Here is a 10,990-nt window from a genome sequence, read left to right on the forward strand (position 1 = left end):
AAACTGCCCCAGAACTTCCAAGGCAGGGCTCCATGGGCTGCTGGCAGCTCTGGTGTTCCTAGAGCAGAGGCAGTGAAGACGACATTCATTGCAATGGATTTTTAAAAACTGAAGTCTTTATTAAAAGTTTTATCCAAATTTTGTAACAAAAGATACAAAAGGGCTGGAGATCCTTATTCCTGGGACTAGTCTGACCAATCGAAACCTGACAGTGACTAGGCTATTATAAAATCCATACAATCTGCTAAAAATGCAGGGAAAAAAATTAGAACTGCTGCTCTGATTATTTTTTTTTTTCCTTTTTAAAATTCCTTTAACATTTATAAGTTACTCAGTTTGCATTTTACAGGAGTAGTTCTTCTCTGAATGGTTACAGCTACTGTACAATGCAAGAGACAACGGCAAGAACAGAACAAAGCAACAGAAACTCTGATGTGCTGCAAACACACACCGCTCCTGAAGGAACTCTGTGAGCCTCACCTCCAGGCACCGGGTGCCAAAGCATCGCCTGGAGCACCGAGCAGAGCTCTGCAAAGTGCCAGTGCCCCCGCAGCAGTGGGATGCTCCCAGCACCGTGTTGCTCCCTCTGTCCCCAAACGCAGGCACCCAGCACCCAACAGTTCCCCACCCCTGCAGGCCACAGGGCCAGGTTTCTCCAGAAGCTATCAGCTGTGCCATCTGAACACGTCGTGGCAAAGGAAAGAAGGGTCAGAGGCCATAAACCCTGCGGTGGAGAGCTAGCCCTGGTCCAATTCCCCCCTTCCCTGCTCCAGCCACTCCAGGTCAGAGGGAGACATGCCCCATGGCTGCTCCTGCAGCACGTGAATAGCATGAATGGGAGCAAGCTGGATTTCTGATCAATGGACTTCTCTTCATGTTGAAAAGGAAAAAGGAGGAGGACACACACCAGGCAACTGTCCAGAGCTGTTACTGGCTAGCAGAAGGACCCTGAGAATATATAGGCTAACACGGTCTCCTGGGGAACGCCGAGTTAGGTGCATCACAGTGATACTGGTTGAACGTGTTCTGTACAGTGCGAAATGGAGTTTGACAGAAGTGCAGTATCCCTAAACCTGCTATTTCCTATCTCTTCCCAAAGCACAGGCTGCTAGAACGATGACATGCCTCAGCACAGCAGATGTTCGGGACCATAAACCAGCACTACTTGGGCATCCAAGTCAAAGTTATTAGGTGGCAATCAGGAAAAAAAAATATTCCAGTTTATAAAAAGTAGGAAAGCAAGTACAGGGCTACTGCAAGGTGCTTCACCAGAGGTACCAGGTCTTGCAAGCAGTCAACCCCCCGCCCAAGACCCCAGGCACCCCACAATCCCAGCACTAAAGTATCTTCAAGCATATCCAGAGATCACATCACCATTATTTCTGATCAGAGAGACCTCAGTGATCGGTTGCTTAAGAGTCCATTCAGATGAACCAGATTTGCACCCACTGCTCAAGATGGCTCGAGTGTCTTCAGAAAGCAGGTCTGAGGGCATGCAGATAGCAAACACCTTCTTGGCTGTCAGGCAGGGTGGCAGGCTGGAGCTCTGGGTCCAGTGTGGCAAGGCTGATTTCAGACACCAAAGATACCCTAGGAGGAAATTTTTTTCTTTTTTTTTTTTTCTTTTTCTCTTTTTTTTTCTTTTTTTTTTTTTATCTTTTTTTTTTTTTTTTGCAAACTGCTGCACAAACCACAGAACGGAGAAAGCCTTTGGTCATGAGATACTTGTGAGAAAGAGAGCCTTGTATGGAAGATTCCCCTGAATGCCTACAGTATTCTACATCTTAAAAAAATATATTGTGGACGCTGCAGCCATACAAAGGGGAGGAGGAGTGGGAGATGGGGATTTACAGTCTCACATAGACACAACGGGGAGGTTAAGACAAGCACAGTCATAGTCTGTAAAACTGATTGGCTCGCTGGGATCAGTCATCCTCATCATCCTCTTCGTCTTCTGGGTCTTCCTCTCCTTCATCCTCTAGATTTCGTTTTCTCTTCTCCCCCCGTGGAAGGTCTGCAAACAGAGGTGAAGCATGAAGTTCTGTTCAGTCTTGAGGAACAGCACTTGAATTGCAGCTACAAGCCTCAGCAGCCACAGCTTGCCAGTGAGCAAGCACAGACTAGACTCTCACCATGACGTATGAGATCCACCCAGCTCAGTTTCTCATGCTACCCAAAAAGCATGGACTCAGAAGCAGCAGTAACAATTTTTATGGCCTCCAAGCATCCTACATTTCATCAAGTGCTCCAAAGCAGGCTTTTTGTTGAGCAGTCCCAAAAGCTCGACTATACAATTCAGTCATTTCTGACCGAACTCAAGAAAGAACATTTAAAGTCATGTCAGCCACCACATTCTGTCAGTGTTTGGGTGCTTACAACCAGAGGAGTCTGGGCTCAAGTCAAGCTCAGCTCTATGCCCCTCTCTACAGCTGACAGGAGAGAGGAGCTCCTCTCACAGAGGCTGCTAACAAGAGAGTCTATGACAGAAGCCCCAGTCTGGCAAGAGCCATCAGTTCAAGCTACTTAGACAGGTTCACTAGGCAATTTACCCCTAATATTTGGCCGGTCTACCCAGCTTGATAGGCATTAACAGGCACTGAAACCTATTTCCCCATCACTACTAACTCTCAGGTTTTAGCCACTATTTTATAGTTAGCTCAGACACAAGCAACAGCTTAGCAGTGCCTCCAAGGAGGAACGCTGCATTGTCATGGGAAAGCTGAAGGCAACAAGGCACAGAAGCTTGGGAAGCTCTAAGAATAGAGCAAACATGCCAAGACTGTCAAGACAGCTTTGCAAGGCACATAGGTTATTAGAATTCAACTTACCATCATCAGCTTCATCATCTTCTTCATCCTCACCATCTTCCTCCTCATCTTCCTCCTAGAATCAAAACAAGACACCATGTTACACAAACCACAATGCTTTTCCTTCAACTCTGCTCCTGCCTTACTTAGGGTGCCAGGTACAAGCTGAGCATGGAGAAGCTCCTCTTTCTTTAACAGCACTTGTTAAGAGTTTACATGTATGGTTTTATGGCTTGACAATTGATACAGAAACATCAGTCCAAATAGAAAATTACTGAACCAGAAAACTCTGATGGAGTAAGAATTTTCTGGATGGGAAAAGCCAAAGCCCAGGGTATGACCCCTTGAATCTGCCCACAAACAGGCACCTGTGACACCTGGTCTGATGGGTCACAACATACAAACACACTGTAAAGCAAGCCAAAATGCTGCTGAAGACATACAGTAATGATAGAAAGCCTCACCTCATCATCTACTCCATCCTCCTCCTCTTCACCTTCCAGATCATCATCTTCATCATCTTCTTCATCGATGACTTCCTCATCCAAGTCATCTTCCTCATCATCATCCTCCTCTTCCTCACCTTCTACCAAAGGCAAAGATATTATGGTTTCCAAATACTTGCTAATCCCAGACAGAATGCCCACAACTCCCAGAGCAGAGGTAATAGGAAGGACCTCACACCAAACAAGCACACATAGGCAGTACCAGCAGCAAGCCCTGCCAGCTTGCAGCAAGCCTCACTTCTCTGCAGCCCACCAAAGAAAGGAATGAGCAGGGCTGTCCAAACAGCCCCTACTTCAGTGGCAAGTTATAATCATTTATATAGCAACACAACCATAGAGAATGGGAAAATGGGCTGTTCCCCAAGAAAAAGGATGAAATTTCTTACCTTCCCCATTCTCATATTCATCTTCCAGGCCATCCCCATCTGCCTCAGGGTCTGAGTCAGGAGCTTCCTGCTCATCAGCATCAAATCCATCTAGGTACGTGAGCTGGGGCAGAAGGGTGAACACACTCTCCCTGTAGTTGATGAGCATCGTAACCTCGCAGTTGAAGAGGTCCAGACTATGCAGGTTTGGCAACTTTTTCTGCAAAGATTAAGTCAGCAGATCATTCACAAGTCAGCACTTTAATAGAAGATCAAGCAGCCATTAGAATTAGAATACAGATGGTTTGCTTACTACCCATATCTAATACCAAGAAGGATATTTGCATGCATTATTTTCACCATATGCTCCTCATGTGGAGATACGTTGCTGGTTTTCCTAAGTGCAGGACAACACTTATGCTGAAAGATGACTCCTTTTCAGCTCCCCTGTCCTACAGCTTCCTCTCCTTGGACCCATATGGGAATCTTACGCCTTCTTAGATGATGGAGTGGGTAACAAACACAGTGCCCAGCTCCCACACAGCAGGAGGAATTACAAAATCAGGCTCACAGTGCCCAGAAACATCAGGCAAAATGCCCAAGAGCACAACACAGGCAGCTCAGTGCTTGCAAACTGTACCTGATGTGCTTTTCAGCACAGCCACCGCAGCTCCTCCAGTCAGGCTACCACACTGTGCACCCAGCTAAGCAAAGGAGAACAGATTCCAGCTCTTTCTGGAGAGGATGGAGGGACCAAAGATAACAGCTACTGAGGCCAACTCCCTAGATCAGGCCTTTCACAGCTACTAAGTCTAGATGACAAGGCAAAAGCCTTCCTTAGGGCAGTTTAGCTGCACCAGCAATGGTGCTCCTGCATTCATAACAGGAACCTCCTGCAATGTAAGTTGTGACAGCACCCACGGTCACAGTGCAGCATCATTGTCTTTGGATTGATGCAATGGAAGCCCTCACTGGTGTCCAAGCAACTCATCTCCATGACACCCCAGGTGCCACCTACCTCAAACTGCATCCGACCCATTAACGGTCCTTTCTCAGATGGACACTGAGCACTGCATCCACAGTTTTACTCATCCAGCCCAAATTTCATGCTTCTTTTTAGCAACTGGCTGCTGGTTTTCCAGACAGTGGAGCCATTAACTATTAGCCCAGCCTCAAATTGGACCCACTCATCTGTGCCCATCAGAACCACGAAGTGCTGTTGGAACAGTTACCAAGATGTTGGACTTCTGCTGCACAGACATGCTCCCCAAAGGAAATATCATCCCTCAGATCCCAGCACTGCCTTTCACTCACCAAGGGTTCCAGGGTATTGATGTCTTTGATCTTGTTGCCACTTAGATTCAAGTGTGTCAGGTTAGGAGTTCTCTCTGCTAGAACTTCAAGGCCACCAGAAATCCGGTTATCACTCAGCTCCAGCTGCCAGAAGGAAACATCATATGGTCACAAAGTGTTTCAGCTTTTCACAAAGGGAATACAGTTCCCTGACAACTAGACCGTAGCAGAACCCTGTTCATTAGAGAAGCAGCTCCAGTTTTCACTAAGATCCCATTTCCAAGTTAAATATAGCACCACTCCCAGCCACTTCGTACTGCAGGTTTGAGGGAGCAGTTATCCAGCCACCTAACTACAAACACTGAAACCTAAAATACAAGACTGAAATTTACAACAGTAGAAACACAAAAGGATGCTTAAAATGCAAGCTTAAAAATATCTTCTCACACTAGAAAATAACCTCTTAATTGCTCAGCTTACAGACTGAGAATCCAAGTGTCTTATCTCCAGCTAATGCAGGAATAAGCTCTGACCAGATACAGATCAGCCTGCCTGTCTCAGAGCAAGGACTGCTGGAGATGGGACTCACCTTTCGGAGCTTGTTAAGTTTGGGGAGATTGGAGATGGACAGCAGGTTGACGTTGATCATGCTGAGGAACTCCAGGTTCTCAAAATCTGAAGAGAGCCCGACGATCTTCCCATCATCCGAACGGCAGTTATCAAGAACCAGCTCTTTCACCTGCCAACAGAGACACCCAGGAGCTGTCACTGCACATCCAGCTGAGCCTCACCTCAAATCCACCAAGCTGACTGTGGGCTCAGTGAAGTTTCACAGCAGCAGGCATATCTAGAGGTCTCCCTGCGCTCACCCTAGGGGACATGCAAGAACTTAAAGCCGAACCACTTCTGAGAGAGCACAAGTTACTGCAGTGAGGATTTCAACCTTTAAATATAAGCTGTACAACTTTGCACCACCATACATCTGACTCCAGCCGAGGCCTGCCAGAAGCCTTTCTTCACGAGGAAACCTTCAGAGGCTGAACCATAAGGTTGCATCAAAGCATTTCACACAAAGCTTCAAAAAGCTTCGAGAGCCACAACCCAGGTTGAGCTAACAAAATACCAAACTAAGTCACCTGGTTCTGTCCCCTTTGGTCCTCCCCACAACACTAGGCCTGCCTCGGGCACTGGAAAGCCTGCCCCAAACAACCACTGAAGGCACATTCCCCACTAAGAGTCTCCACATGGACTCAATGATCCTGATAGGTCCTTTCCAAATCAGGATATTTTATGGAGCAAACCCCTCACACCCCGTAGCCTCCAAGCTCTTCATACACTGATGGCATCCAATATCTTGCCAAGCACAGACTACATGCACAGCAGTCATCTTTACCTGTTCTATCAGTATAAACCCCCCCCACAACAATAAGACCACAGATCTGCACCCTGGAAGCACCCAAAAAGCAGACACACATACCTGCAGCCACCCCCCCCTCTGAAGCACAGCTCCAGTTGTTGTGTGCCATTCCCAAAATTTGCTTTACCCCATACATTCTTCCTCACAAAGATGCAAAAATGAGTCTTGGCCAGAAAGCTCTTGTTGCTCTCCAAATCCCTCCTTTGCAGATCTCTAATTTTACCTCCTGCTCAGATCAGCCAACTCTTAGGAAGTCATACGAACTTCATTTGGTCCTGTTGTAAGCGGAGCTTTCTTCCAGGGTTGCCCTGCCAACTTCACAGCAGCACCCCAGGTCAAAATGAGTTAACACAAACTCCTGAGGTGGCTGTACTGGTCAGGGCTCTGAGCAAAAAAGCTCAACCAAGAGTTCTGCAGCTGAACTCATTTTGCTCCTCAAACAAAACTCTGATTAAACTGAGACTCAGTGTCCAAGCACAGAGTACTTTTCTGTCTGGCTGTCGCTTGGTTCACTCTCACCACAGAAGTGTGAGTGAACATTACTGGGTTAAGAACCAACCTAGCTGAGGAGAGACCTGCTTAACTTGGAGCAGAGCCTTGCCCTGGCCAGCAGAACAAACGCTGCAGCTGGCAGTGCAAAAGCAGAACAGGACTGAGCAGCCAGGACTGCTCCTTCCAGCAGCAGTACTGGCTCGTACCAGCCTCGGCTGCAGGGCACACACGCTCTGAGCCTGCTCTTTTCCCCAGCATGCCACACACTCAAATTCCTGGTGTCAAACAAGAGGAAACCTGCAGCTTGCAGCCTCGAAGGGACACTTCTGTTCCTCACACTGTTCTTGTTCTGCAAGTTCCTTCACCATCCAGAAAGGCTCCAGCTTCAACCACAAGCTCCATTTATGGAGCGTTTTCCTTGTGATCCCAGCTTGATTTTAAGCAACCCAGGGCAACGTGCTGCAGAGACGCAGCGATCTGTCCCAGGAGCTGGATGACAGTCACAGCTATCTTGCCATGAGGAAGCCAGCAGGATGGCACAGCCGGCCTCAGATAAGGACAGGCCTCTTTGCTGAAGCACTGCACACAGCAGTGATGAGCTGCTCCAGAAGCTGAGGCTTGAAGGACAACACAAATGGCTTGGAAGGGTGCAGAAGTCCCAGCCTCAAGCTCTGGCTGACCGCTGTGTGCAGTGTGATCTAAACACCATAGCAGCGAGGCAGTTTAACTGGCCCCACCAGCTGAGCAGACAGCATTCCTCAGCACAGCAAAGGACACACAAGCCACAGGCAGGCACTGGGAAGGAGAAAGTTCAGCCAAAGCGGCAGTGGAGAAGGAAACTGAGCAGCAAAGTGATTTAGGACAGCTCAGCTATCGCCTCGCTCCTTTTTTTAGGCTGGGTAGGTCTATCACAGCACCCTCCTCCTGCCAACGTGGGCTCTTCATGTCCGTGCTTCAGCACTGAGCTTCCCCTCCTCCAAGAAGGAAGAAACCCCACTCCAAGGCATAGGCCCAAGCATGGGAATTTCCACCTTTCTTTCCCCACTTTCTCTTCTCACAGCGAGCCCACGCAGCCCTGCCTGCCTGCGCGAAGGAGAGGCCGGGCTGTGAATCACCACCAGCAGCGGGGAAAGTACAACCCGTGCTGCTGCCATCGCCGGCTACGCTACGAGCTCGGCTCACCGGGAGCCTACAGGGCGATCAGAGCCCCGCACACCGGGCAGCCCGCAGCCCCGGGGGCGGCACGGCGCCTTCCCACGTTCCCCACGCAGCAGCGAGGCGGGCGGGCTGGCAGCGGGGCGCGGCCGTGCCGGGCTCCTGGGGGCACAGCAGGCTTTAAGGAAGGCTCGAGGCCGCAGCCCCAACACGAGGCACCTCCGGACCTCACCGCCCCTCAGCTCCGGCCCTCGGCGCAGTGCCTCCATGGCGCCCGGGGCCGCCCCTAACATGGCCGAGCCGCGTGCGCGGGGCCGCTCCGGCCATGTTAGACGGCCCGGCGCGGCGGGAGCCATCTCAGCACCATTTTGGGCGAGCTCCGGGCACGGGAACGGCGGCAGCGCCGCCCGGCCCCGTTCCGACACGTGCGCACGCTCCGCCGTGGCGCCCACGGGCCGGGCCGGGCCCCGCCGCTCGCTTCGCGTTCCTCCCCGCCCTCCCGGCCCCGCCATGTGCTCGGCGGCAGCGCTACCTCTCCAGGCTTCTTGTTGCGCAGCTCCAGCGTGAGCCGCTTTTTCATCTCCATTCTCCCGCCGCCGCCGTGCCGGGCTGAGCCGAGCCGAACCAAGCAGAGCTAGAACCGAGCTCGCCGAAGCCGAGCCGAGCCGAGCCCGCCGGAGCCCGCGCGCCGCCGCCGCCGCCGCTTATATAGAGGAAGGCGCCAACGGCAACAAAGGCGGCGCGCCAAGCGCCCCCTGGCGGCTCCGCGCCCCTCCGCGCCGCGCCGCCCCGGACCCCGCCGCGCCACAGCGCCCCCTGGCGGGTTCCGCCGCGCGTGGCGGGCGAGGGGCGGCCCTCGACAAAATGGCACCCCGGGGCGCGGGTGGGGGTGCGCGGGGCCGTGCGGCTCTGCGCCCTGCTTCAGGGCTCCGTCTCCTCGGGGAGAGTGCTGGCGGGCGGCCGGGCCCGTCGCGCAGCCGCAGTGTGTGGTGGCACAGCCATGTCCGGCGTGGCTGCGTGGAGTGACGGTGCAGTTCTGCAGGCTCGCCCTGTGCTTATCGTGGCGACGTTTGGACTCAAAAAATGCTGTCCCGGTCCGAAATGTTCAGATGGTCCCGATGCCTTCAGTCCTTGCGGATGGGAGCCAGGACAAGGTTAACCCAGTGCAGGGGAAATCACCACATGATGTCCCCTCATGGCTGCGGGGCTTTGGGATCTCCTCCATGTCCCAGTCCCTGGTTGGGACAAGGTTGCTGTATGATCTCCCCATTACCAGCAGTTCACCACGTTACATCCCCTCACTGCTTCCCTCATGGCTGTGGAGCTTCAGGGGGGACACATCCAGGTCCCATTGCTTGGACATGATAGGGTCACTGTGTGGTTTCCCCATTATCACAGCTCCCATCACGGCTGCGGAGCCTCAGAGTCACCTCCAGGTCCCCAGGGCATGGCCAGGGTGAGGTCACTGTGTGACTTACATGTTATAAGGAGGTCATCACATCTCACAGCTCCCCCCATGGCTGCAGGGCTTTGGGATCTCCTCCATGTCCCAGACCCTGGCTGGGACAAGGTTGCTGTATGATCTCCCCATTACCAGCAGGTCACCACATTACATCCCCTCACAGCTCCCCTCGTGGCTGTGGGGCCTCAGGGGGACACATCCAGGCCCCATTGCTTGGACAAGATAGGGTCACTGCGTGATCTCCCCATTATCACAGCTCCCATCATGGCCGTGGGGCACTGGGGACATGTCCACATCCCAGTACATGATTGGAATGAGGTGACTGTGTGATCTCCCCATTGCCACAGCTCCCATCACAGCTGCAAGCTGGGATGTGGCACTGCCCTCTGTGCTCAGCCTCCACTCCAAGATTCCTCGGGGATGTGGCACTTTGTTAAACCTTGGCTTAAAAACATGCTGGGAAGCCTCTCCCATCACTCCATGTAAACAGGAACAGGAGTGCAGGCAGAGCAGTGCTGCAGTCCCACATTGTCCCCTTTGGCAGTGGGCCACCAGCCGTCCTCCTCTGAGGAAGTGGCTTAGCTGTGTTACCGTCCAGCTCTGCCAGTTGGCTCCAACACGAACTGTGTTTTACGAGGAGCAGCAGAAGGAAGCGGCCATGTTCCACAGAGGGCTTGGACCTTCGAAGGGGTCTGAATGAGTGCTTTGTGGGAGAAGCATCGTCACGAAGAAAAGCTGTGTGTGGAAATGGTGTGTTCTGGCATCGATGTGATCTGCTTTGCTCATGCCGTGGTTTCTCCAGGTCCACTGCATGCCAGGAGCTCCAGGCTCTCTGCCACAGGGCATCACAGTGCCGTCCCCTCTCCCTGATGTCCCCTGAGGAGCTTCAGGGCTGGGGCTGCATGGAGGTGTGCAAGGGCTAAAGAATGATAGAATCATAAAATCATTAAAAGAGGGGCAATTTAGGCCAGATGTTAGGAAGAATGCTTTTTACCCAGAGGGTGGTGAGACCCCGGCACTGCTGCCCAGAGCTGTGAGTGCCCCATCCCTGAAGGTCCCCAGTGCCATGGATGGGCACTGGGCAGCCTGAGCTGAGGGAGAGGGATGTCACCTAGGCCAGAGCAAAAGGATTGGAGCTCAGTGATCTTTAAGGTCTCTTCCAACCTAAGCCATTCTATGATGCTATGATTAAGGTTGGAACAGACCCCTAAGATCACCCAGTCCAACCCCAACCCATCACACCATGCCCATTGACCATGTCCCTCAGTGCCACATCTCCACATTCCTTGCACATCTTCAGGGACGGTGACCCCACCACCGCCCTGAGCAGCCTGTGCCAATGCATTACTACTGTTTCTGACAATAAATTGTTCCTAATGTCCATTAAGTGTCCTGCATGCTGGATCCCACTGGGGACACCGGACAAGCATGGAGAGCAGCCCAAGACTGGAATAAAGCCCAAAGCCTTGCAGCAAAGCCCAAAGTGTCATCTC

The 10,990-nt window shown here is 51.9% G+C and overlaps 1 protein-coding gene across 2 annotated transcripts; it reads right to left on the bottom strand.

Moving 5' to 3' along the window:
* Window positions 1-96: 96 nt before the first annotated feature.
* Window positions 97-8,762, bottom strand: LOC125685123 (acidic leucine-rich nuclear phosphoprotein 32 family member B). 2 transcript variants are annotated; one of them, XM_048927938.1, is made up of 7 exons: window positions 8,568-8,762; window positions 5,561-5,710; window positions 4,993-5,115; window positions 3,700-3,898; window positions 3,272-3,390; window positions 2,829-2,883; window positions 97-2,014 (listed from the first exon to the last, which is right to left on the bottom strand). In XM_048927938.1, exons 1-7 carry the CDS (start codon window positions 8,619-8,621, stop codon window positions 1,926-1,928), a joined length of 789 nt encoding a protein of 262 aa, XP_048783895.1. In that variant the 5' UTR covers window positions 8,622-8,762; the 3' UTR covers window positions 97-1,925. The 2 variants fall into 2 exon arrangements, with proteins under 2 accessions (XP_048783895.1, XP_048783894.1); XM_048927937.1 differs by having other exon boundaries at window positions 3,272-3,393.
* Between the last annotated feature and the right edge of the window lie 2,228 nt (window positions 8,763-10,990).

Source organism: Lagopus muta, chromosome 26, assembly GCF_023343835.1.
Source record: "Lagopus muta isolate bLagMut1 chromosome 26, bLagMut1 primary, whole genome shotgun sequence".
Taxonomy (NCBI): Eukaryota; Metazoa; Chordata; class Aves; order Galliformes; family Phasianidae; genus Lagopus; species Lagopus muta.

Excerpts from the sequence above, each read along its gene's own strand:
- LOC125685123 (XM_048927937.1), bottom strand. The coding sequence starts at position 8,621 with ATGGAGATGAAAAAGCGGCTCACGCTGGAGCTGCGCAACAAGAAGCCT. Across the intron at positions 5,116-5,560 it reads AACTTAACAAGCTCCGAAAG|CTGGAGCTGAGTGATAACCG; the intron begins GTGAGTCCCATC and ends TCCTTCTGGCAG. Across the intron at positions 3,899-4,992 it reads TCAATACCCTGGAACCCTTG|AAAAAGTTGCCAAACCTGCA; the intron begins GTGAGTGAAAGG and ends TAATCTTTGCAG.